Genomic DNA, 26,575 nt, shown 5'->3' on the forward strand with positions numbered 1-26,575 from the left:
TCCTACTTCTCCAGATGGCCCAGGAGTCACGCTGAGTAAGTGCCAACACAAGACGTGTTTTTATCAAAACAGAAAAAAATTCCATCGATATTTTACAGAATCAGTTAGTAACCTTGAGGGATTATTACATGGCAGCAACTTTGCTATGTCTTTTAGATGAGTTACCTCTTAAGTGCGACAAAAACCTTATGAGGTGTGCACCCTCACCTCTAGTTCACAGACAGGGAAACTGAGGCACCAGCAGCACATGTACATCCTTTTGCAAAGGTCACAGTAAATGTGCGGCTCAAGTGGCGCGTGTTTGTCTCTGGACAGTAGGAGGCAGGAGTCCAGGGAACCGATGTGGCTTCTCCTTTCCCTACTCTGTCCACACCTCCGACGTGCAGACGCACTCCGAAGAAAGAGTGGACAGAAGGAAGGACCGAAAATCAGAGTGCTCGCAGACTGGCCACCTGCGCAGCCTGTCCGGCCTTCTATGAGCGAAACAGCGGAACAGGCCTCGGTGGAAAATCAGTACTAACCACCGCCTCCTCCATCTGAGAACCGCGTGCGCAAGGAGCTCCATTCCACCTGATTAACTCTGATGGAAGCATTACAATCCACTCTCTTACTCTGATTACACCAGCTTTCCCTCAAAGAGCTGCCGGGAAAGCTGAATGATGCAAAAGGCAATCTTCACTCTGACACGGGGATGCAATAAAGCCACTTATTTTCAGTTTGCTCTTCTGTTCTGTGGCAAAATATAACAGAAATCAGATCAGACTGGAGCTGGTAAATAACATCGCCGGGAGAACTTGATAAAGAAAGATGATTAAAGCATCGCTGTTCTCAGAAGTACCTTTGAGTTGGAGAGCAGAGCAAACGTGAAGTGCCTTGTTGAAAATCAGGGGACGCCAAACCAAAGAGTTCAGAGCCACCTGCAGCCTGGTGCGCTGGGCTTCTCTGCCAGGCTTCTGGCAAAAAGGAATCTGGAAATGCTAACTACTTCCTCTCTCTGCGTCTCCTGAGAAAGCAGGCGGAGAACAGACATCAAGACACAGAGTGTGAGCCTAAGGACCACGTGCTAGTGCCGGCCTTTGACAGGATGCGGCCAACATAGTGGGCAGGAGAGAGCAAGGAATCGGGAGCTAGGAGAACCCTGTTGAAGCACAGCTCCTTAATTAAAAAATATATATATATATACACATACACACACACACATATCTGACTTTTCAGTGTAAGAAAAAATTTTCTGAGGTGAGTTTGGATCAAGGAACCAATACACCTCAGCCTGCCTCTTGGGATTCAAAGGTGAATCTAATGTACACATCAGCTTTTTAAGATTTTTGCTACATCAGAGGTTAAGACGTACATGAGCAGTGCGAGCACAGACACTAGGAAATCTTCGTTACTGATTATCTGATGAAAGGCACGGACTGTGGCTGCTGACAAACCAAAGAACAGAAAGGTTTCATAAAGCAGGCCACTTCTGAGGCCCAGGGACGCGAGAGCAGGGACACGAGAGCCCCGCCAGTCGTGTCACAAAGCAAAATGAAGCGTTACTCAAATGGGAAAGATGGGCTTTTCACCTTTCTTTGGGGCCCCTGACACCCAAGTGCAGCAGGGTAAGGGCGTCCCTTCCGCAAGCACGGCGCTCGGGGCTGGCCCAGGCACTTCCAGAAGTGCGACAGTTAATCCTCACGCACCAACAAGAGAAGGACAAAGCACTTCCAACGCCACCAGCTGACAATCAAGTCAGAGGACGGAAACGTCACTCAGAAGCAGAGGGCGGGCAGCGATGCTGGCGCGCATACTGTCACTCCGCCGTGGCCGACACAGGCAGCTCTGGGAACGGCTGAACCGACACCCCTCATCAGGAATCCATCTACAACTAACACTTTCTTTGGTCAAAAGCTACTTAAATCGCAGTTAATAGGAAAAGATGCAGAAGAAAAGCAGAAATGAATACATTTTACTTTAGATGTTTAAGAAGATCTTGTGTTCCGAGACAACCACTGCTGAAGTGAATTTCAACCTAAGACGGGAGTGATGCCGAAGGGGTCCAGGGCAACCAGGTGAAGCGGGGGTAGGAAGCGGGGCCAGAAATAAACATGCCGACGCTCCGAGTACAGCCGTGTTTACGGGATGAGCAAGCATTTTCCCCACGCTCTATCTGTAACGCTGCGCGGCTTTTACTGGAAGCGGGGAGAGGTGAGGAGCGGCCTGTCAATGAGACCTCCAGGATGCCAAAGCCTGTGGGGTCTCCAACTCACGAGCACAGGGGAGCAGCGTACCACCACACCGACCACGACAGCAAAGTCTGTAACTGTGAAAAATGAGCAGAAACGTCTCCTCTTCTGGAAGACGGACATACTCGGTCAGTGGAACACTCCCGAGAAGTGAAAAGTGAACGAACTAGATCGTATGTATCATCACGGATCCGTTACAGAAATCAATGTTAAGCCAAAAAAGCATGATGCAAAAGGACATATACAGTAAGATCATCTTTATATAAATTTTTACAGCATGCAAACAACACTCGGTTTTATTCCAGCGACACCGACATGAACAGCACAATTATTAAGAGAGACGTGACAACTGAGTCTCAAATGCAGAACAGGGGTTGCCCGCAGAGGAAGAAAGAAACCAGTCCCCTCTGTCCTCTCTCCACAGCTGCCTGGCCCGAGCCTACTGTGACAACAGGTCTGCGCTCCCTGAGCCGCACGACACCCACAGAGGCAGACAGCTCTCCCCCACGCAGAGGAAACGGGACTGCCCGCTGCCCTCCCCCATCACAGCCCCTGTGTTCCCACGCTCCGGCCACACCCCAGCCCCCGGGCTCCCACTGCCTGCACATCTCTCCCCTGTTGCACGCACGGCCCAGACACTCGGTCGTCCGGATGGCATTCGGGTGCCGGCCCTCAGAGCGGTCTTCCTTGACCACCTGTTTCAATAAGCCTGATGTCTTCCAACCTTGCTAATCTAATGAGTGGAGAGGTATTCGTTCACTCAGTGACTGTGTATTTGTACGACAAACACAGTCACTTCCTCCGCTCAAACCCGCGCTATTTGGAATCCATGTGGATGCGACAGGAGACACTGCTTCAACCGAGCCTCTCGGCGAGGCTCCTGTCCCCAGGCGGCCCTTCCTGGCGCATCTAAGACCATCCCTGGGTGGCGGCAGGGCGGCACCAAGCACACGGATGAGCTCGGGAGCACGGTGACCACATCTCCAGTTCCGAAGGGAGCGCTTAGGTGGGGATGTGGGCACTGCTCTGCCCTTTCACTCACTATGTTTTCTTGACCAGATTATGCTGGTAATCTGCCCAAAAGGAAGCAGTGCATTCTTCCAGGTGAGAGGAAGAAAAAGGCCCACATTTCGTCTGCATAAGCTGAATATTATTGGCAAACGGCATCAAACCATTAAAACGGCATTATGTCTCAAGTTGAAATACTTGATGCTAAGGGTCAGCTGCCTTTCACAAACTTTTATACCCTGAGCTGTCAGCCCGAAACCGTCTGGACTTCATTGGTGAGCTACTTCAGCCAAACGGTAAGAACTGCCCGTGCGTCAGGACGCCAAGAGCCACTGAGCAGACACCGACAGCGCCGTGTGCATGGGAGAGAGCTGGCTGGAGAGACAGACCTGGTGTCGCAGGGCACGTCTAGGATGCCCCATGGAAACCAGCCCCCACGCCCAGCAGCAAAGGCGCCTAGTGGCCTCTGGGCCAAGGCCGTGACACTCCGGCGAGGCTGCGAACCCCCTGCGGCAGAGCTCTGCACGAACTCGCAGCAGAAGCACGATGAGAAACAGCAACAAGACCGCGTGTCTTGAGATCGCGTTGGTTTATCTGGCAACCAACCATCTGCACTCTTAAAACCAGATATTAAATAGTTAGTAATTTAACTTAATTTCAAAAATCTGTTCTTTTACCAGAGGAGCCCAGTAGGTGTAGAGGTAGCCTATTTTCAGTGCTGGTACGAACTGGGAGCAGGATACTACCAGAAAATAGAGATTCAAGAAAAACTTGAATTGTTCATATAAAACCTGAAAAGGAAAGGAAAAAAAATTAACACAATCTCTTGAAGGAAAACATACTATAATACTTCAATTAATTAAATCCACACAGTATCTAGCAGCATCTGCATCAGTGACGACCAGCCCTGAGTGACAGTAAATGTAGTTTGACTCTGACACCAGCTTTCCCATGACTGAACCCCACGTTTATTAGGCCTACTCAGAGTTATGGTTAAAATAAATTGAAAAAAAAGACAACTAGAATTTCCAATTATGTTAACAGCATCCTCTACAAGTATTTATTTTCTTATATACAATTTTGAGTTTTGCACACTGCTCTGTAAATCTTTGTAGATCAAAGCAAATGAGATAGCAAAACCTTCCCAATGTTACTAAGTCAATAAATATCTGTATTTATATACACAAAAATGTATATCTTGATAACTCAGAAAATTTTATAATGAGAAAATCATATTAACGCTGCATTTATGAAAAGGTAAAAAATGTGATAGCCATGTCTCTGAACATGAACATCTGGGTAGCTTTAAAATAACTGAATGAACAAGCAAAACGTACACATTATGACTTCATAAAAACTGCCTTAATCTCCTCTATTTACTTTTCTCGAAGCATAAGAAATGACGACATGTAAAAGCGCGTGAACTGCAGACCAATTCAGGAAGACACGACCTATACCCTTTATAATCTCTTGGCAGATGATCTGCAATAACATTTTCAAATACAAAATAAGTATCATTCAATAAAATTTAGGAAAGCAAATCCTGAAACTTTGTTTTTGTTTTTTAATTCAGAGTTATCTTTAAGGAAGCAAACCCAAGATCTGGTATATTAATAGACTTCTACTTACAAATTCTCAAATTATTAAATTTAAATTGAAAATCAAAATGGAACAAAACTCATGTTTATAGATGGGAATAATTCAAATGGCGCACCATAATTGCAATTAAACTTACAACCTTGCAGCTTCCAAATCAAAATCTCCCTGGATGCCGTCTCACATGCAACTTGGAAGGCGCAGAAATTTTAACAAGAGCAGAGCAATGGGTTAAGTACTCACGGTTGACTTAGAGTCTGGAACCACAGTTTTTAACATAATGAAGTTTTCCACATCATCATACAGTTATTTTTGCAACTTAAAAATCAGCTGCATTGATGACACGTTTATATTCATAATCATATTCAATTGCTGTCTAAAAATGTTTTGTGTCATTTCATAAATTAATCTCAGCAGGAGAGAAAGCTCTTTTTCCTCAGTGATTTCTTTAAAATCTCAGTTAGCATAAATTATATCTATTAGCAATTCAAAAATTGCCATTTGTGCTAAAAATGGCATAGAATTCCTACTGTGCAATTATCAGATGTTTCTAAAATACTACGTTTTAGATGAAAAGCCCAATTTAAGAGGCAATCTAAGGATGAATTCGCACGGTAAGAGTCACACAGCCACACCAACAGGTACCCTCAGGACGCGGACTGTCCTGGCGGCTGTGGGGGTTCCCTCTGGTCAGAGTGGGGCTTCACTGTGGGGCTGCACACCACTGTAATCAATACTCTATTGTCTACGGAATGAACTTTGTGACCTTTAGGAAAACGTACAATGCTTCACCGATCTGCGAGTATTTAAAATTTAAAGAAAACAGCAGCTTCATTCAATAAAGATGAGAATATTTATCTGCCTGAAAGACAGCGTACATTTTACTGTCCTGACAAAAGAGCTGTCATCCCATGATGGAGCCGGCAGTTCTGCGTGTTTTAATAAAGAGTAAATTAGATATGAAGCATTCACCAACTATTAGATGGTGGGGGAGGGCGGTGAGGGGCAATGAATGCCCAATATACAATCAGCATGATTATTTAAATTAAAACATGAAAAATAAAACAGCCCTTATTTCACATGAACAAGAGATTTTCTTGCAAAAGGGCACCAGAGCAGGTAGCTAGAATGTGTCAAAAACCTTGATGTAGAAATAGAACCAGTACCGGCTTCCTTCTGCCTTTAGAAAGATGAATAAATTGGTCTATAAAAATAGGAAATAATGTAAAAAAAAAAAACCAAAAAACCTATTCAATCATTCTAAATACAAACTCAGCTTTGTATCTTAAGCCAAAAATATCACTGGCAACAAAACAAGTAACAAAATATTTAAACATCATTATTTACACTTAGCATAATACCTAATTAAAGATAACTAATGACATAACAATATAACGGCCAGAAATTTATAATGTGAAGTAGAAAATACATTTACAAATGCTTACAGATATTTTGTTACTGAGTCATGGTTGTGTAAAAAATTATTTTACTTTGATCACAAAGTTCCTTGGCAAGCTTTCAACTTAACATTCCAACTCACCTGCACACAAAACTTATGACTTATTTTCTGATAATTTAATTTAGGCTTACTCGATTATTTCTACAGTAATATAAATATGTTTATCCAGGACCAAAGTCAAACTATAAATTTTCTTTCAATGAACTCCACAATGTACCCACTAAAAGTGTGCATGAATTATTTAACAAGTCTCTGAAACATGGAGAATTCAGAAACAAAAGGTCACTCATTTGTAGGTGACACAATTAACAGGGAAAAAAAATATTAAAAAAAAGATCAGTGAAAACAAAAGAAGCCGGCAATTTCTCATATGAAACCCACTCATAAGAATGTAATAGTCTTACCCCAGGTATAAAGGTAAATACATTGTATTTCTGATTTTTTATAGAATTTCTGGGATGCTTTTCTTCGCACTTTTCAGGATGCCCGAGCCACACTGTGCGAGCTTTCAGTTCTCTCTTTCTTTGACAAATATTTATCAGCCAATCACAGCAACTGCATGGAAACAAAAGACACTCATTAGGTACCCTTGTTTAAAATTTTTAAATTAATTCTACATATTTAAAGCCAATACTGGTTGTTCCTGTATTTACTAAATACTGACAGCACATGTAAGCTAATCTGTAAAGTTTGTCTTAAATAGGTTATACTGATATAAATCTGACATGAAACACTGAAAGAGACTTGTATGCGTGCATAATGACTTCTGGAACCCCAGGGAAATGATCTTCCCTGTTTAGGGTTTCTTACTGACAAAACCATTAACATCCCGGAGCAGTCAGTGCCCTTCTATGGGGAGAAAGGGAGAGCCGCGCTGCTTGCGATTCTCAGTACGGCACTTAGTGACGCAGTGGTGAAGGTCCTCAGACACCAAGTCATCCAGGATGTGAACCCGCTCTCTGAGGTCATCACTTCTTTCCTCTCTTAAAGATGACGATTTTAGTAGTGGGCTGGGCCTCTGCCTTCGGCTCCGGTCATGATCCCAGCGTTCTGGGATCGAGCCCCGCATCGGGCTCTGATCAGCCGGGAACCTGCCCCCCGCCCCCCGCCCCCCGGTCGCCTGCCGCTCCGCCTACTTGTGATCTCTCTCTGTCCAATAAATAAAATCTTTAAAAAATTAAAAGTAAAATAAATAAAATTAAGACCTGGGCTCAGTTCCACACTGAGGACACCGGTGTGTGCTGGGCCAGGCTCGTGGGACTAGGGCTCAGCCGCACCGGCGAGCACCTGTGCGCACGTCCGCAATCTGTCCGCGCCCCCCGCGCCAGGCCCAAACAGTCCCGCGTTCTGGACATGCAAACCGTTACTTTTGGATACAGAGAATTAACTTTCCTTCAAATACTTAAGAAAAATGGCAAAAAGGTATCAAAATCATCCGAACTAAGCACTAAGCAACGCGGAAGTGACCGTCCGCACCGCCGACCTGGAGTCCCCGGCTCTCCCGACTGCCGAGACCACCGGCAAGGGCCCCCCGGGCGCCGGCCGACGGCTCCGTCCGCGGGTCCGCGCGTGCGCTCCTGGCGAACGGGGCCCGCGGGGCTCGGTCCGGAGATCACCGCGTGCCCGCCGGGGGCTCCGTCCCGCTCCGCCCGCGCGGGGACGTCAGGCTTCAGCGTCCCCCGACGGCGCGGCGGCCCTCGCGGCAGCGTCCTGCAGTCCGAAACCGGCCTGTCTGTCCGTCCTGGTCGTCGGCCGGCTTCTCGGCCGCGCGGGGGCCCTTCAGTCCGGGGCCAGCAGCCCGCCCCGCAGCCGGCCGCCCTCGGGTGTGCCAGTCCGCGCCCGCCGGCCCAGCGCCGCGCCCCGAGCCGCGCCGCAGCCGTCGTAGGAGCCGCCGCGGCCCAGCAGCCCCGCGCGAGAGCAGCCCCAGCGCCTGCCCGTCCGCGCCCGGAGCGCCGACGGCTCGCAAGGGAAGGACACTGCCAGGCCCCCAGTGGCGACAACCGGGGCGTCTTCAACGCCGGGTGACCGCCGGGGTCGCATCCCGCCTGCGGCGCCTCCGTTGCGGGGGGAGGGGAGGTTATTTCGGTAAAACATCGGGGACGCGTGACCATGGTCCCGCCTGCGCCGGATAAAGTTAAGGCGTCGAACAGACGAGGACGCACTCCGAACCCCCACGACTTCTCGCGTGCGCGTCGCTCTCCCCGCGCGGCCTCCCCCGGCAGCGTCCGCACGGCGCCGGCCCTCGGGGCTCCACACCCGCGCCGGCCCCGCACAGCAGCCCGCGCACCCCGAGCGCCCGGGGCTCCGGGCCTCGCTCTTCCCGGCAGCGGCTCCGCTCGCACACGACGCGCTCCTGAGGCTCGAAAACCCCGGTCGGGCTGCACCAGGCACACGGCCGCGCGCGCCAGGAGCGGCCCTTCCCTAGCCTCGGGGCTCCACCAGGGCGACCCCTGCAAGGCCGCCGCGGCGATGCGAGCCTCGCACGTTTCACGCCGGAGAACAAGGAGGCCAGAACCGTGACTGACTCGGAGACGCGGCGCCCGGCCGGCGGCAGAGCGGGCAGCAGAGCCGGAGTCCGCCCTGCCCGTCGGCCCAGGGCCTCGGGCGCCCCGCGGCAGGCTGGGTCCCGGGGGCACAGCGCGGACACGAGCAGAGCGCCGAGGAGCAGGGGCGAGGCCCCACCGGGACGCCCACAGTCTGAACGTGCGCTTCCTCGTCCGAGAGCACGGGGGACGGGCGTGCGCGCTCGGGAGCCCCGGGCACCCCCGGGCACCACGCGTCCTCAGAGCAGGCCCTCCGAGGCCGCTGCCACTGCACGGCCGCCCTCGGTCCGTCTCCAGCGTCTCCCAGCTCACAGCGCTCCCTCCGGCACACAAGCCTACGTGCCTGTGCTGCCCGACGAAGCGCCCCCGGCCGCACGTGACCATTTTAATACGAATTTACACCAAGTGAAATAAACAGTCCAGTCCCTCCGTCACATTAGCCGCATTTCAACAGATCAACAGCCACCCTGGCCCTTGGCTACCACAGTGGACATCACAGATCTAGAGCATTCTCATCGTCACAGGGACGGTCCGTGGGCAGGGCTGGGCCGCATGGAGCACAGGACAGTGGGGACAGCACGGGAGACACAAGCCTGCAGCGCTGCTGTGGGAGCAAAGACCCTCCAGCGACGTATGCAAGTTCCAGTTCTTGTTCTGAAACATTTAACTGCCTAATGTGACAGTTTAATGTACGAAAGTCAGACAGAGCTAAGAGAAAACAGAAGGCAGGCAAAATTAAGTGTGTGAAAAATAAATATAAAATGTAGGAAATGTGGATTTTACCAACTCTATGGCAAAAGGCTCCATGAATGCACAACCGCTCTGGGCGTCCCAAGAACGCAGCAGACAACCCTCACCCACGCCACGGGGGCGGGTCTGAACCTGGCTAAGTTCCAAAGCTTTCCCCTCTATAAGCTCTACATTAAATACCAAGGGCTAAAAACACACACAACTCAACTGTTTATTAATTTTTTTTCTCTATAACTCTGTAGAGAAAAAAAAAAATCAGATTCCTAGACATCCAAGATGTAACTATTTCCAACACTTTTCTACCTAATAACTATCAAGGAACAAGTGTTCTTGCTAATTATTTCCTTATGCAAACATAGAAGCAAGTCGTCACATGCTGTTTCACAAAATTAAATGAACACAGGGCTTGAGGGTTTACAAGCCTGGAGCGCCACCAGAATCGCCACTGGATGGTGCAGACAGGACACAGGGCCCGAAAGGAAGACAGGTGCCTTGAATGCCAAGAGTAAAGGACATAAACACCAAACATTTAAAACAAACAAAACAAAACCTGTAACCCAAAAGTGTAAGCTTTACGGAGCTATAGAGCTAAGCAGGAAAATAAAATCATGGGCCATTTTTTAGTAAAACATACTGGTAAACACTGGTCCCGAGCAAGCGAACATGGAAGAGGAGCGGACAGTCACCGTCCCACACAGGCGGAGCGCCGTCTAAATGCGGATCACCCAGGGGACAGCCCCCATCCCAGCACCCGAGTCAAAGCAACGCTAAATCCAATACTGAACCAAGTCTATCCTGCCTTCCCACACGGCAGAATAGAAGCTTTCCACAAATGCTTCTATAATCAAAGTAATACTCTATACTGAATAAGGTATCTTTAACATACCAAGATCCTGTCTCCGAAAACTTCAGCCATAGTTATACAACTCCCAAAGTTTAGAAAGCCTTCTTCAAAAAGGGACCCAACTTAGACACTCAGGATATCCAACAGGTGTGCACGGTTACCCAGAGCAGCACAGCCCAGCGTCTCCTTAAAACATCAACGCCTTCCTACGCTCTGCGTCACCAACGTGCTGCAGGTTCCCAGAGAGTGTAGTGACCACGGAGAACAGGAGTCATCCCGGCATCTGACACCCCCCTCCCCCCACCCACCCATACAACCCCGTGCTCCTATGAACACGGCCTCAGTGGCTCCACTTTCCCAAGGGACAGAGCGACCGTTGGTAAGGAGTGAAACAGAAGGCTCACGAGAAAGGCCTCACTCCCAGCCCCAGAGAGCTAGCGCACCAGCGTGCATCACCGTGACTCACAGGAACGACAGAGTTCTGGAGGGCGGATGATGGAAGAATTTTTTCAATGTGTCAGGGCTGGAATTTTTACCAAGTAATAGAAATGAGAAAGCAGTTTTTAAGCCATTAAGAAATTAAAGCCTACGGGCGCCTGGGTGGCTCCGTGGGTTAATGCCTCTGCCTTCGGCTCAGGTCATGATGTCAGGGTCCTGGGATCCAGCCCCACATCGGGCTCTCTGCTCAGCGGGGAGCCTGCTTCCTCCCTCTCTCTCTGCCTGTCTCTCTGCCTGCTTGTGATCTCTGTCAAATAAATAAATAAAATCTTAAAAAAAAAAAAGAAATTAAAGCCTACTCAGTTGCTGAAATTAGGAAGAATAATTATAAAATAAGCCTTAGTAGTCACAGAGTTTGCAAGCAGAAATACACTGAAATATTTACAACTCAGTATTGTTATTTGCTACCTACCTTTATTGCAATATTCACCCTTTTCTCCCCCTGCAATTAAACTAAGTGATTTTATGTATCTTCTACTTGTTGATCCAACATCTAATAATGTTACAGTAAACACTGAATTTTATAATGCCTAACATTTAGGGAATAAAAAAGCAGAAAATACTCAAACATGAAAATTTATAAGAAATTAAGAAAATAAAAGTAATCTAAATTGTTAGATGTACAAAGTTGTTTTTTTAGGTGCAATTTTTAATTTAAACAATTCCCCAGTTTGGCAGATATCAGAGTGATTAGAACGTGCCAACATGGTTCAGTTAGCTTTTTCTACATGATCACCACTTATGGAGATGGACTTTATAGACACATTTATTCTATTTTATTGTTTAATCTCCTCAAAACGACGTTTTTGCTAGCATCTATATTTGCAAATGTATTCTTAAATGTTTCCCTTAAAAGAAAAAAATAATATATTAGAAACAAAATCCAAAATTCGGCTATGTTCCATTTAGGAAAAACCAAAAGGAATTCAGAACAGGGGCGCCTGCTTGGCCCAGCGGGAAGAGCGTGTGACTCTCGATCGGAGGCTGGGAGCCCCAGACTCACCCCGGGCGTAGAGATCGTCTAAGTAAGTAAAGCCTCTACGCAGCTAATGCAGCGGAGTGGTCGGCCCGAGCGAAGACCGCCCACGCCCGCGGCCACTGCTCCCGGCCTCGGCCCGCAGCAGGCCAGGCACCGCCCGCACAGCGCGGCCCGCGTCCTGGAGCCGCACCAGCCCCCCAAACTGGCGCGCGCCCGCGGCCACGGCCTCGCGTTTTCAGCGGCGTCTGAGCCCCTCGCGTTCCGTGGTCCTGCACGCGCGACGCGGGTCTCGGGCTCCCAGCCGCCGCGCGCCTCACGCCGCGTCCCCTAGGATGGCGAGACCCGCCTTTACCCACTGCAAGACCGCAGTCGGGATCAGCCTTACTTAGGGGCGCCGGGGGCTGCGTCGTTAGGCGTCTGCGTCCGGCTCAGGTCCTGACCCCCGGGGCCCCGGGATCGAGCCCCGCATCGGGCCGCGCGTCGGCGGGGGGCCTGCTCCCCCTCTCCCACTCGCCCCGCCTGGGTTGTCTCTCGCTGCGCCTCTCGGTCAGATGAATAAAATCTTTGAAGAGAAGGAACAAAGCGCCGGTCTACTTGGAGCGCAAATCCTCACCCCAGCGCTCGTCCCGTCCAGCAAAGAGCCGGGACTCTCGACGGTCAAATCAGACCTTGGCCCGGTGTCTGGCTCCACCCGAAGCAGCACCCGAGCGGCCGCTCCAGCTCCGGCTGCGGACGGCGGGGAGGGCGCGCGCCGCGGAGGAGGAGCGGCCGCCCCGCGCCCCGCGCCCCGCGCCCCGCGCCCCGCGCCCCGCGCCCCGCGCCCCGCGCCCCGCGCCCCGCGCCCCGCGCCCCGCGCCCCGCGCCCCGCGCCCCGCGCCCCGCGCCCCGCGCCCGCCCAGAGCACGCGTCCGGAACGGCCGCCGCCGCGCAGAAGCACGATCCGGGCCCGGCTCCGCCCCGCCTCCTCCGCCGCAAGCTCTCCTGGGCTCCCGGCCGCGGCCACCGCGCGCCGCCGGACCTGCGACCGTCCGGGCGCTCTCCCTGACAGCCCTGACCTGACGCCGGAGCCCATACAAATGCACGACTGTCGATCTCCCTTGTCGGTTACTGATCTCTCTACCAACGCAGGACCAGCTTCCCCGTGTCTTCCGTCCTCTGGCGAATCCCAGTCACGTCCCCACTCAAATGACCGCATGTTCCCAATTAAGGACAAGACAGAAGTCATCTTCTCCACCAATACCTCAGTCTTCCACCCCTACCCTCCCCTCTGCCTGAAAGGAGGGGTAGTAGTCTTCCTTCCCAAAACCATCTTTCCCCCCAAACGGTCTCTGTCCTTTATTTTCCAAAGACTTAACCACAAGTGCCTTGACATTTTCAGAAACACCACGCTTCTGTGTGGCTTCCATGATCACAGCAATGACAGGACTCTGAAACCTACGTCTCCAGACCTGCTTCTGAATCTGACGGCACTGTCTGCACTACACCAACCCAAAACAAGATGGATTTTAATCAAGAAAACAGTCAATAGTTTTAGATGAGCAATCTACCGGAAAACAAAACAAAACAAAACACACACACACACAAAACAAAAACAAACAACAACAAAAAAACCGGCAGTAAGCTCACATCACACGTAATGGTGAAATACTGAAAGCTTTCCAGGACTAGGAACAAGAAGCAAGAAGGGAGGCTCACCACTGCTATTCCACATAATAGTCTATGTGCCAGACAGACCCACAGGGCCGAAAAGAAGAAAATAAAAAGCATACAGGTTATAGAAGAAAGAAAGAAAACTGTCTCTGTTTGCAGATAACATGACTGTCCATGTAGAAAATTACATGGGATCTGCAAAACACTCCTAGCACTAACAGTAAGGTCAGCAAGGTTGTAAGATAAAAGACAAACATACAAAATCCAACTCTAGTTCTATACAGCAGAATGAACAGGTGGAAACCAAAGTTTAAAATACCAGTTACAAATACCAAGAAGGAAAGAAAAAAAAAAGGGAACAACACTTAGGAATAAATCTAACATAGATAAGAGTTGTGTGCTAAAAACGACAAAATGCTGATAAAAAGGTCAAAGTTCTCAATAAATGGCGAGAAGTAAACTGTGATCTAGATGACTTAACACAGTAAACATTTCAATTCTCCCAACTTAATATACAGGTTAAACATAATTCCTATCAAAAATCCCTGAAAGGATTTTCCACATTGGGCTAAATTATTCTAGTATGTCTATGGAAAGGCCAAGTACCCAGAATAGTTAAGAAAGTCTTGAAAAGGGATAAGATACAAGGAACCGACTCACCCCATCTGAAGACGGAGGCGCTTGCTGAAGAAGGCACGCCCCGGCAAGTAAGACGGCCGCCCGCGCCAGTCCTGCAGACGATGCGGACAAGCTGAGGCCCCCGCGAGCCACCACTACACACACACTCTAACAACCAAACCGAAAAACAATGACAACAAGGTTGACATCTCTCCTTCCCTGCTGCTGGGAATGTGGGACGCTGCAACCACCCTGGGCAACAGCTCCGCATTTGCGTAAAAAACTAAACATCCGCTTATCATGCAGCCCGGCAACTACACTCCTACACACCTACCCCAGAGAAAAGAAAACTTATGTCTACACACAAAAAACCCGCACGTGCTGATGATTCACAGCGGCTTTACTCAGAACATCCGAAAACCTGAGACCATCTAAACGCCCTGCAGTGGGCGTGCGTGAAACACCCACCGGCCCAGGAGCGACCTATCAGCACACACACTTGAACGCATGTCATGGGCGCTGTGTCGGCGGAAACAGGCCAATCTCCAAAAATCACAAATTGAATGGTTCCACAATTACAGAACCGGAGAATGGATTAGTGGTGGCCAGAGGCTAGGACCTGGGGCAGGAGAGAGAACACGACTCGAGAAGAGAAGGCAGCAGACAGGAGGCACGTGCACGCCGGGACACCTGTCTCTCTACGGCAGTGAGGCTTACACAGACCCGGACGTGGAGCGGAAATGTGAGGAGCCATACAGTCCACACCAGCATCAACTTTCTGGTCTGACACAACACTACAGTTACTTCGGATACAACTCGGGGGGGCGCCTGGGTGAATCAGTCCGTTAAGCGTCTGCCTTCGGCTCAGGTCATGATCTCAGGGTCCTGGGATGGAGTCCCGTGTGGGCCTGGCTCCCTGCTCAGTGGGGACCCTGCTTCCCCCCCTCCCTCTGCTCCTCCCACCTCAGGCTCACTCTTTCTCTCTCAAATAAATGAATAAAATCTTGAAAAAAAAAAAAATGACAAAGCCACTGGGGGGGAACTGGGTGAGAATAAGTGGGAGCCCCCCAATACTATCTCTGTGGATTCCTGTGAAGCTGTAATTATTTCAAAAGGTTTTTAAGATTTTATTTATTTGACAGACAGAGATCACAAGCAGGCAGAGAGGCAGGCAGAGAGAGACGGAGAAGCAGGCTCCCTGCTGAGCAGAGAGCCCGATGTGGGGCTCGATCCCAGGACCCTCGGATCATGACCTGAGCCAAAGGCAGAGGCTTTAACCCACTGAGCCACCCAGGCGCCCCAGAAAAGTTTTTGTTTTTAATAAAACAAAGTAAGGTATGAAAACTATATACCATGCAAAGGCCAATCAAAGAAAGCTGCTAGACAGAGAGAGAAATCAAGGAACAAAGTGTTAATAACAGAACACACTGAGGGTCGCGGGAGGGAAGGGGGTGGGGGTGGGGGTGAGACTGGGGACGCGGCCGAAGCGGGGCACCTAGGAGGAGCACCGGCCGCTGCACGCAGAGACAAAGACCAATCCAATTACAAACAGTAAGTCGGTGACCCTACACTCGCATGTTGGTAACACACCCTAAATACAGAAAGCAAAACCGACACAACTCGAAGCAGGAGATGCCCCCCCCTCGGTGACGCTGCGAGACTCAGCAGGTTTCTCAGTCTCTGATGGGAACTTAAAATATGAACACAGATGATTAGTCACGACTAGGAACAAAGACACTCACTAACATACAGAGTAACCCAGTCAATCAAAAAGCATAAATTATTTCCAAATACACACAGAAAACTGACTAACACTGCCCATCTACGATGAACCATAAAGCAAGTCTCAACATGTTACAGAGCCTGAAAGAAAAAAAATTGTAAGTACCTTCTAGGGCCACAGTGGATTTAAGATAACAGTAGATCATGCAGGCCCTGGGTGGCTCAGTCCACGAAGCGTGTGACTTCAGCACAGGTCATGATCTCAGGGTTCTGAGACCCAGTCGGTCTCCTGTCTCCCAACTCCGCGCTGACTCTGTTTCTCCCGCTGCCCCTCCCCCACTGCTTGTGCTCTCTCTCTTGCTCTCACTTTGTCTCTCTCAAATAAATAAATAAATAAAGCCTTTTTAAAAAAAGTTAACAGTCGATTACAAAAAGACAATTAGGAAAATTCCCGACTGTTTGGAAATTAAGCAGCATGGCTCCAAATTGAACATCAACTAAAGCAGAAAAGACAATGTAAATCAGAACATATTTTGCACTAAATGATAATGAAAATACCATGTGTCAAATCTGAAATGCATCTACTTTTAAAAAAGGAAAAAGTACAATGCTGGTGATCTGAGAATCCATCTTAGGAAGCCAGAAGAACAGTAAGTTAAACTCAAAAGGATGAAAAAAATAAAAGGCAGACCAGATCTCAATGACACAGGAAGGAGACACCCTAAGGAGGACACTGTGTCACTGACACAGCGGCCCACAGAGAATGTTTAATGTGAATCTAATGGTGAGGAGACCTCAGACAAACTAATATTTGAAATGTTCTACAAAATACCTGTTGTGTAGTCCTCATAAACATCGATGGAATAAAAGACAAAGAAATGGCAAAGACAAAACACAAAAAGTGGCTCCAGATTCCTGGAGACGGAACAGGCAGGCTAGCTAAACGCCATGGCACCTAGAGAGGAAGGGCGCTTGGCGAGCAGGATCAGAGCAGGACACAGAGCTGTGCCAGACGCCATCTCCTACACATGACTACTGCCCAGTGGCCACATATGAAAACAGCCTCTTCCTAAGAGACATGCACCGAGCTACAAAGATAGGAGAACAGTGAAGGAACAAGCAGCTTCGTCTGAAGTCACTCTGAAAGGAACTGAGATTTAAGACAACGGTAAGGAAATGTGGCAAAAGATGAAACGTTAGTGATCTTAGGCAAAGGGCAGAGAGGAATGCTTGCAACTTTTCTATAAGTTTGGATTTATTTCAAAATAAAAGTGAATTTATTTTGTCAAACTATCACTCTTTGCAGATGATATGATACTATATGTGGAAAACCCAAAAGACTCCACTTCGAATCTGCTAGAACTTGTACAGGAATTCAGTAAAGTGTCAGGATATAAAATCAATGCACAGAAATCAGTTGCATTTCTCTACACCAACAAGACAGAAGAAAGAGAAATTAAGGAGTCAATCCCATTTACTATGGCACCCAAAACCGTAAAATATCTAGAAATAAACCTAACCAAAGAGGCCAAGAATCTGTATTCAGAAAACTATAAAGTACTCATGAAAGAAATTGAGGAAGACAGAAAAAAATGGAAAAATGTTCCATAGTCATGAATTGGAAGAACAAATATTGTGCAAATGTCTATGCTACCTAAAGCAATCTACACATTTAATGCAATCCCTATCAAAATCCCATCCATTTTTTTCAAAGAAATGGAGCAAATAATCCTAAAATTTATATGGAACCAGAAAAGACCCCAAATAGCCAGAGGAATGTCAAAAAAGAAACCAAAGTTGGTGGCATCACAATTCTGGACTTCAAGCTCTATTACAAAGCTGTCATCATGGAGACAGCATGGTACTGGCACAAAAACAGACACATAGATCAATGGAACAGAGTAGAGAACCCAGAAATAGACCCTCAACTCTACGGTCAACTCATCTTCAACAAATCAGGAAAAGAATGCCAATGGGAAAAAGACAGCCTCTTCAATAAATGGTGCTGGGAAAATTGGACAGCCACATGCAGAAAAATGAAATTGGACCATATCCCTGCACCACACACGAAAATAGACTCAAAATGGATGAAGGACCTCAATGTGCGAAAAGAATCCATCAAAATCCTTGAGGAGAACACAGGCAGCAACCTCTTCGACCTCCGCCGCAGCAACATCTTCCTAGGAACATCGCCAAAGGCAAGGGAAGCAAGGGCAAAAATGAACTATTGGGACTTTATCCAGATCAAAATATTCTGCACAGCAAAGGAAATAGTCAACAAAACCAAAAGACAACTGACAGAATGGGAGAAGATATTTGCCAACGACATATCAGATAAAGGACTAGTGTCCAGAATCTATAAAGAACTTAGCAAACTCAACACCCAAAGAACAAATAATCCAATCAAGAAATGGGCAGAGGACATGAACAGACATTTCTGCAAAGAATACATCCAGATGGCCAACAGACACATGAAAAAGTGCTCCATATCACTCGGCGTCAGGGAAATACAAATCAAAACCACAATGAGATATCACCTCACACCAGTCAGAATGGCTAAAATCAACAAGTCAGGAAATGACAGATGCTGGCGAGGATGCGGAGAAAGGGGAACCCTCCTACACTGTTGGTGGGAATGCAAGCTGGTGCAGCCACTCTGGAAAACAGCATGGAGGTTCCTCAAAACGTTGAAAATAGAGCTACCCTATGACCCAGCAATTGCACTATTGGGTATTTACCCTAAAGATACAAACGTAGTGATCCAAAGGGGCACATGCACCCGAATGTTTATAGCAGCAATGTCCACAATCGACAAACTATGGAAAGAACCTAGAGGTCCATCAACAGATGAATGGATCAAGAAGAGGTGGTATATATACACAATGGAATACTATGCAGCCATCAAAAGAAATGAAATCTTGCCATTTGCGACAACGTGGATGGAACTAGAGCGTATCATGCTTAGTGAAATAAGTCAAGCAGAGAAAGACAACTATCATATGATCTCCCTGATATGAGGAAGTGGTGATGCAATGTGAGCAGTTTGGTGGGGAGGAAAGGAATAAATGAAACAAGATGGGATCAGGAGGGAGACAAACCATAAGAGACTCTTCATCTCACAAAACAAACTGAGGGTTGCTGGGAGGAGGGAGGTAGGGAGAGGGTGGCTCAATTGTGGACATTGGGGAAGGTAGGTGCTATGGTGAGTGCTGTGAAGTGTGTAAACCTTGTGATCACAGACCTGTAACCCTGGGGCTAATAATACATATGTTAATTTAAAAAAATTAAAAAAAAAAAAAGAATCGATCCCACTGAAAATTTCAAAGTGAAAAAAAAAAGTGAATTTATTTCAAGGTTGGATTTATTTCACGATAAAAGTTTAAAATTTCAAAAGCAAAGACAACACTAGAAGTTTGGCTCTTTGAAGAGAACTGGTAACCTCCTATCAAGATTAATATGAAAAAGGGAGACAGAGATGATCAGGAGTAAAAAAAAAAAAATGTGACCACCTTCCAGAGCCTTATACATTTTAAATTACAGGAATTTATATATTTGAAAGTAGATAAACCCCTTGAAAAGCAGAAAGCATCACAACTGACACAAGAAAAACAGAACAAAACAATTCTGCACAGCCCTGCACCATTTAAGAAATGAAGTCTAGAATTGTTAAATATCCCCAAAGAATACTCTTGGAATACTAGCTATATAACTCAGAAAAAGTTTTTTGAAAAAACTATACCATTCATTAAAAATTAGTAACACAATCAGTAACTTCTAAAACCTTATTTAGCCATGAAATTCTTCTTCATGTGAAAACCTTACAATATACGGGAGAGACAAAGTCGGACACTAACTGGAAGCTGGGAGGGAGATAAGCCAATGTCCTGCCTGCCTGACTCCCTGAGTCTGCGAGGCCGAGCTCTCGGAGGGACCCCTCAGAGTCCTCGGAAGTCCACAGGCCACGGTTTGAACACCACCACATGAGCCGTCCCCGAAATCAGATCAGTTGTAAAAACATCTTTTTGCAAACTTCTAAAGGGCTACTGAGGATGATAAATACGACACCTTTCCACAATTATTATACTCCTTTTATGGGCAAAGGGATATAAATTCATGCTGGTAAGAAAGGCACTGACGACACACTTAACACAGCAGAAAGACGTATAAAAGTTGTAATTTATCTAACACATCCCACTCAAGTTATGGCTTCGGTCGGCTGAAATCTCGCCCTGCCTGTCCCCGGGGCTGGAGGACAGCCAGTGAGCACTGGGTGCAGTTTCACAGACCAGACTCCAAAGCCCAGGATGAGCGCAGCTGAAGTTTATCTCAGCCACCAGTGAACTTGTTAAAAATACGAGCAGTTCTTTTTTTTTTTTTAAAGATTTTATTTATTTATTGGACAGAGATCACAAGTAGGCAGAGAGGCCGGCAGAGAGAGAGAGACAGAGAGAGAGAGGAGAAAGCAGGCTCCCTGCTGAGCAGAGAGCCCAACTCGGGGCTCGATCCCAGGATTCTGGGATCATGACCCGAGCCGAAGGCAGAGGCTTTAACCCACTGAGCCACCCAGGCGCCCCAATACGAGCAGTTCTTATCTTTGTTTCTTCCTGGTTAAATTAAATGAAGAATATTCTTCCAAGTCTACACATTCAAGCTGAACGACACACGGAGTCACGGTGTTATTAAACTGCATTTCACACGCCTGCATCTGCCTTTCTAGGTGAGGGCACGATTACCAATGGGAGAGAACAGAGAACCGTTCACAAATGCCGACACAGTGACCAGAACTGACTCTACCATGCATTCACGACAAAACCAATCTTTCTCTGTCTTCTAAACATTTAAATTTCTCATTAAAAAAGTGAACTTGAGGACGCCTGTGTGGCTAAGTCAGTGAAGCATCTGCTTTGGCTCAGGTCATGATCCCAAGGTTCTGGATTCAAGTCCCGTGGGGGGCTCCTTGCTCAGCGGGGAGCCTGCTGCTCCCTCGGCCTGCGGCTCCCCTGCTTATGTGCTTCCGCGCTCTCTCTGACAAACAAATAAAATCTTAAAAAAAAAAAAAAAGTGACCTTGGCTTTCGTTTTCTGATTAGCACTATTTGCTTTTAACGCTCTCTATGATGTCACCTCATCAGAGCGTCTTCTTTACTTTGATATAAGAACAAGTGTGTCAGAAGTGGAGCTTATAAATACCTTCCCTGTGGCCCTGAGAGCCCAGGAAATTAGGCAGCAGGAGATCACAAACCTGGTGCAGAGGAACTTCCACCCTCCACAGACCAACCACTGCAGTCCTCTCTTCCGTCGTGCGATCCTAGCTCGTGGTAACGTGTGGTAATCGCTCTCGTCATTCTCGAAGCCTTCTTCAGACATCATTAGTGGCATTTCATCCAAATGGGCGGACTCATCTTCCAGCTGGTACCTGGTCAGAGGTAAGAACAGAGTGCTGAGGCCGGCCAAGCAGTCTTCTGTCACAGGTAAGGGTATTATTTAAGACAAGAGTTGGCCCAATTCTACTAACCACACTTGTGTTTTCTCTTCAAACTGAGCTGTCTATAGGGGAGGCAAGCCATTACAAATAAGGGATGCTCTTTTCCTTTACAAAAAATGTACGCAGCCAGGGTAAACAGGCAATGTACGGGCTGCCCGAGGAAGCAGACACGACCACGCTGTGAGGGGAGCCCTCCACGAAGCCATCGGTGTGATCCGTCAGCTCAAGAGCACGATCCACTCATGGTGTTCAATTCAGGAGTATTAAAAAAAAAAAAATTACCCGAAATATTAGGAAAAATGTATGCTTTCAAGTCATTTGTAAACACTCTGCTACAGACTGATGTGATGTAAAATTTGCCCAACTTTACATTCATCAACCAAAGTCGTGGAAGGGACTTTCGTAGGTGTCTGGAACACGGTGCGTCCCTTGATTTGTTGTCAGATTTGATACGGGTATATGGGTGCTATGTCCCACTTACACTTACTCTCTGTTATTCCCTTTTCTAAACTTTTCATTCAATGAAATAATTTCCTCCACAACCAGTGTCCCTCTTAGAGTTCAATAATCCTCTTGTGATTCAAAAAACAAGCAGCTTACGCTATCAAAAACCCACGTATCTTTCCTCAATCGTGGACATATTTACATTTTAAAAATAAAAGCTTAACTTGAGAACCAAAAATTCATCAGAAAATATAACGGAGAGCCCACAAACGCCATCTTATTTGATTTTACATCAAGCCTCCTCGGTAGGTATTAGTTCAATCGTAAACATAAGACAGCAGACCTCTCTGTCCCTGGGAGAGGATGGCAGTCACTGAAACTGAAATTTCTCCTCACACCCTCGGAAGGCCACTGACTTCACAGAAGACAAATAAAACCAACCACGCCCAAGACTACAGCATCAATGCGCACCACACAATACCACAGCCTATTTAAAGACAACAGCAAACCTGAAACAGGATCAAGTCAAAGAAACTCACAAAAAACACAGACAAATGCAAATTCTTGGAAGCGGCCAGAGGAAAACAACTCATCACAAATAGAAGCACATGGATTCAAACGCCCGCAGAGGAGAGGAACTCCATGTCCAAGGGCTGGGTGCGGGGGGGGGCGTTCAACCCAGAATTCTAAATCCAGCAACAAGATCCTCCAGGAATGAAAGCGAAGCAAAAACATTTTCAGATGAAAGATGAAACTTGCAGGATGTGTTACCGGCAGACCTCGTACAGAAGAATGCTAAAGAAAGTTTCAAGATGAAGAAAAATGATACCATTAGGAAACTTGGAATTTCGGGAATGAAGAACACAAAATTCTTTAAAACGTGTATGATAACTGAAAGCAAAAGCCGGACATCGCACGGGGCAGTTTCCAGCACAGGAGCACGGGAATGGCCTCGGCGGCCGTCCTGCGCGGGGCAGCAGTTCCACGGCTGACAGTCAGTGGGAGACACGGACCGCGAGGCACGGGCTGCGCACACTGCGGTCCTCAGAGCGGAGCCTCTCAACAGCGGTACCGGGAACATTCTGGGTCACAGAATTCTGTTGACGGAGCTGCCCTGCACATCGCGGCATGTTCAACAGCAACCTGGGTCGCTACACATTTGACACCAGTAGCAGCGTCCCCCCAGGCGTGACAATAACAGTGTGTCCGGACGTTGTCAAATGTCACCAAGAAGACAAAAATCACTACCTACAAAAAAAGAAAAATACTTGAAATGTAATGGCCTATAATGTTAAAAGATTAAAAGTAAAACTATGGAAAAAGATGCAATACCAGTGCTCTTTCAAAGGAAGGAAAGTAGCTACTGTAATATACGACAAAAAAGACATAAAACAACAGAAGGGAGGAAACGCCCGGGATAAAGACGGACGCCACAGTGAGGAACGATCGAGTCACCTACATGCTCGAGCAGTCGTCAACGGGCGGGCGCCTCTCACCGGGGCAAGAACACGGAAGTGAGGGAGAGACGGACCCAGAACCTGCTGGAGACTTCGTAACTCCTCGCTCAGTAAGCGACAGAACAGCGTGTCAGCAAGGACACCAAGACGTGGTGGCCACCCCCGGCCCACCCATGCTGGCCGCCGCGGACAGAGCACTGCACCCTGCACAGCAGAATGTCCGCAGCAAAGGCGCCGTGAACACACCTTCCCGGGCCGCGTCCCAGGCCATAACGCGAACTAACGAATCCCAAAGAACTGAAATTAGACAAAGTGTGTTCTCTCACTGTAAAGGAATTTCTTCCAAAAGTCACTAACAGAAAGGGGTGTCTGGGGGGCTCAGGCAGTTAAGGGTCTGCTTTCAGCTCTGGTCACGGTCTCAGGGTCCTGGGATCCAGTCCCGCATCGGGCTCCCCGCTCGGCTGGGGGCCTGCTGCTCCCCCCGCCCCCCGCCTCGCTCAGGCTTGCACTCTCTGTCTCTCTCCATTTCCTCTGAAGTAAATAAAATCTTAAAAAAAAAACAAACCGCAGAACAGGGATGTCTGGATGGCTCGGTCGGTCAAGCATCTACCTGCAGCTCAGGGTCGTGGGACCCGGCCGGCCGTCCGCCGAGGGTCTGTCTCTCTGCAGTTCTCCCCCTACTCATCCTCTCTCACTCCCTCTCTAAGGATGTACTGGACGGCAACTGACATAACGTAATAAAAATGTAAAATAAAAAATAAAAACAAATGTGAAAAATAAATAAAGCAAATAAAATAAAACAGAAACAGAAAGATATCTGGAAAATCCACAAAGACCTGGCGGGCGGGGCGGGGGGGTGCACAGAAGCACCGTTTGGGAACAGAACCGTCCCGGCGCCGGAGAACCACCCACTGATTACTACAGCGGCCAACGGAAACGCACGATGCGGAAGAGCAGCAGCGGCTTCAGCTAGATTCCCACTGAGAACCAGTCGCCACAGGACTACGTGACGTCCGCCGGCGGCTGTGACACAGCACACACCCAGCACTCCTGCCAGCACACACACACGCTGACGTACGTACTCAATCCCAGAGCAGCGGTTCTCAAAGTGTGGTCCCCAGACCAGCAGCATCACCTGCGAATGTGACAGAAATAGAAGTCTCGGAGCCACCCCAAGAAACCAGGAACTTCTGGAACTCGCCCACAACTGGTGTCAAGAGCCTTTGCACTCCGCTGTTTGAGAAGCACTGCTCTGGGGCTGATTTTCACATGACGGGACATGCACAAAATTAAGAACACTTCAGCTTAGCCCACACGTGAGACAAACCACCGGCCCGGACACTTCAAAAACGCCATGTCACCAGGAGAAAGAAAACCACCACAGGGGCACCTGGGTGGCTCAGTGGTTAAAGCCTCTGCCTTCGGCTCGGGTCATGATCTCAGAGTCCTGCGACTGAGCCCCGCATCAGGCTCTCTGCTCAGCGGGGAGCCTGCCTGCCTCTCTGTCTACTTGTGATCCCTGTCTGTCAAATAAATAAAATCTTAAAAAATGAAAAGAAAGAAAGAAAACCACCACAAAGAATTCTCCAAATGAAAACAAACTAAAAAGATAAAACCAAATGAAACAGTTGCTTGATTAAACCTTGACTGAACACAAAGCTGTAAAAGACATTTTTGAAAATGTCCTAGAACGTCACGTTGGGTCATAGCTGTACTAACCTTGGGGATAAACCAAACGCCACTCAATTCTGAACTTTAAAATGGTGAAGGATATGTTGTGTATTCTGCCACAAATTGAGAAAAAAAGACTGCTGTGGCAACAGAAGACGTCCGAATAGAGCTGTAGATGCCACGCCAGCAGTCGCTGTTCATGCTCTTGGCCAGAACGACAGTGTCGTGGCTGGAGAACCCTGCGTCCCGTGGGGAGACCCTTGCCAAAGGTCTTACCAGGGAAGCACTGAAGAATGGGTCAGCACAGGGAGAAAACCAGTGAGGCCTAACATCACCAGCTGCTGAATCTATGTGAACTGCAAGAACATTCTTTTGATTCCTCTGTATGTTGGAAATACCTCAGAGTGGACAAGTGGGGAAAATGTATCCACGCGAAAAAAATTTAAGACCCAAAGTGATGCTTCGAATCCAGCTTTCTCCATCTTTTTTCCTGCCATTGTGTCCAAGACCGGTCGTCATCTGGACACTGTCGTCCGCACCATCATTAAGATCTTCCTTCTCCAGATGGCCTGTGGGCTCCCAACCAACATTTTGAAAATGAAGGCCTAAGAAGAATGACCATAGTGAAACTCCGGACAACCAGGAGTCTCCAACAACAGAGTCCTTCCGTCCGGCTCTGGAATGTCCTGAAACGTACCCCTACAGGACACAACCAGCTTGCAGTGCCCGTGAAGGACACACCAAGGCGGAGAGCGCCAACAAGCTGTGCGCGTGCTGAAGCGGTTCTCTTCTGCGCGGTCCTGCAGGGAGTCTGTGGACCTGCGTGTGAGTACGTGTGCGCGTGTGTGGGTGTGGGCGTGTGTGCTGCCGGTGCCAGGCAGCCCTGTGCTCACCAGGATTCTGTGAAAACGTTGGAAGGCAAGACTCCAGAAGCCACTACCTTCTTGAAACTTCATTCTTGAAGCGGGTATCTCGTGGTCCCAACATGAGTGGCGCGCAGGGATGGGAAAGATGCCCTTGGACGGTAAGGCCAAGGCCGACCTGCTACCTAAGCTGCTTTCACCATCTGGGTAACGTGTGGTAACTACATATCCAGCAAGGGGCTTACTGAGTTACAGGTCACTGAGGCATCTGCCACTGCGGAAAGACGTTTGTAACTTCCCACTAAATGATGTTTCAGTGGAAGTATCTGTATACAGAACTTTTTCCAGATTTTTACATGAATTCTTTCCAAGAACCCCAGAACTGTAATTGTTATATAAAGTCGTATGCTCTGAACACTTGAAATACCACTGCAAACCGCAACCCGAAACTCCGGCCCCTACAAGTGCTGTGAACAACACCGAAAGCACGTCTGCCTCACCCTCACCAGATGGGAGTAAACGCAGGTAACCCTTCGGTTGGAAGTGGGGGAAGACGGCATCTTGTCGTCCCGGGCACTTCTGCTATCCAACGGCGTCCGGTGCTGCGACCACGAACTGTGGCCAAGGCTGCGTCCATGCCTTGCAGAAATCGCAGTGGAGCTGGGCATACATGGGACGTGTGCCGGAGGGGGCACCCCCAGAACCAGGACCCTCTCCCGTGGCTCACACTCAGCAGCCCTGTGACACCAGCCTCCTCACAG

At 48.2% G+C, this 26,575-nt stretch overlaps 1 protein-coding gene across 2 annotated transcripts in view; it reads right to left on the bottom strand.

Annotated features, from left to right (window-relative positions):
• The window catches only part of ATP9B (ATPase phospholipid transporting 9B (putative)), a 222,078-nt gene that overhangs the window by 180,152 nt on the left and 15,351 nt on the right, over positions 1-26,575 (bottom strand). For both annotated transcript variants that reach the window (XM_032310715.1, XM_032310714.1), the window contains exons 2-4: positions 21,137-21,310; positions 6,696-6,846; positions 3,914-4,027 (exon numbers count right to left, since the gene is read on the bottom strand). In XM_032310715.1, the coding sequence (XP_032166606.1) occupies positions 3,914-4,027; positions 6,696-6,846; positions 21,137-21,310 (439 nt within the window). The remainder of the gene's footprint in view (positions 1-3,913; positions 4,028-6,695; positions 6,847-21,136; positions 21,311-26,575) is intronic.

This window comes from Mustela erminea, chromosome 13 (assembly GCF_009829155.1).
Source record: "Mustela erminea isolate mMusErm1 chromosome 13, mMusErm1.Pri, whole genome shotgun sequence".
NCBI classification, from domain to species: Eukaryota; Metazoa; Chordata; class Mammalia; order Carnivora; family Mustelidae; genus Mustela; species Mustela erminea.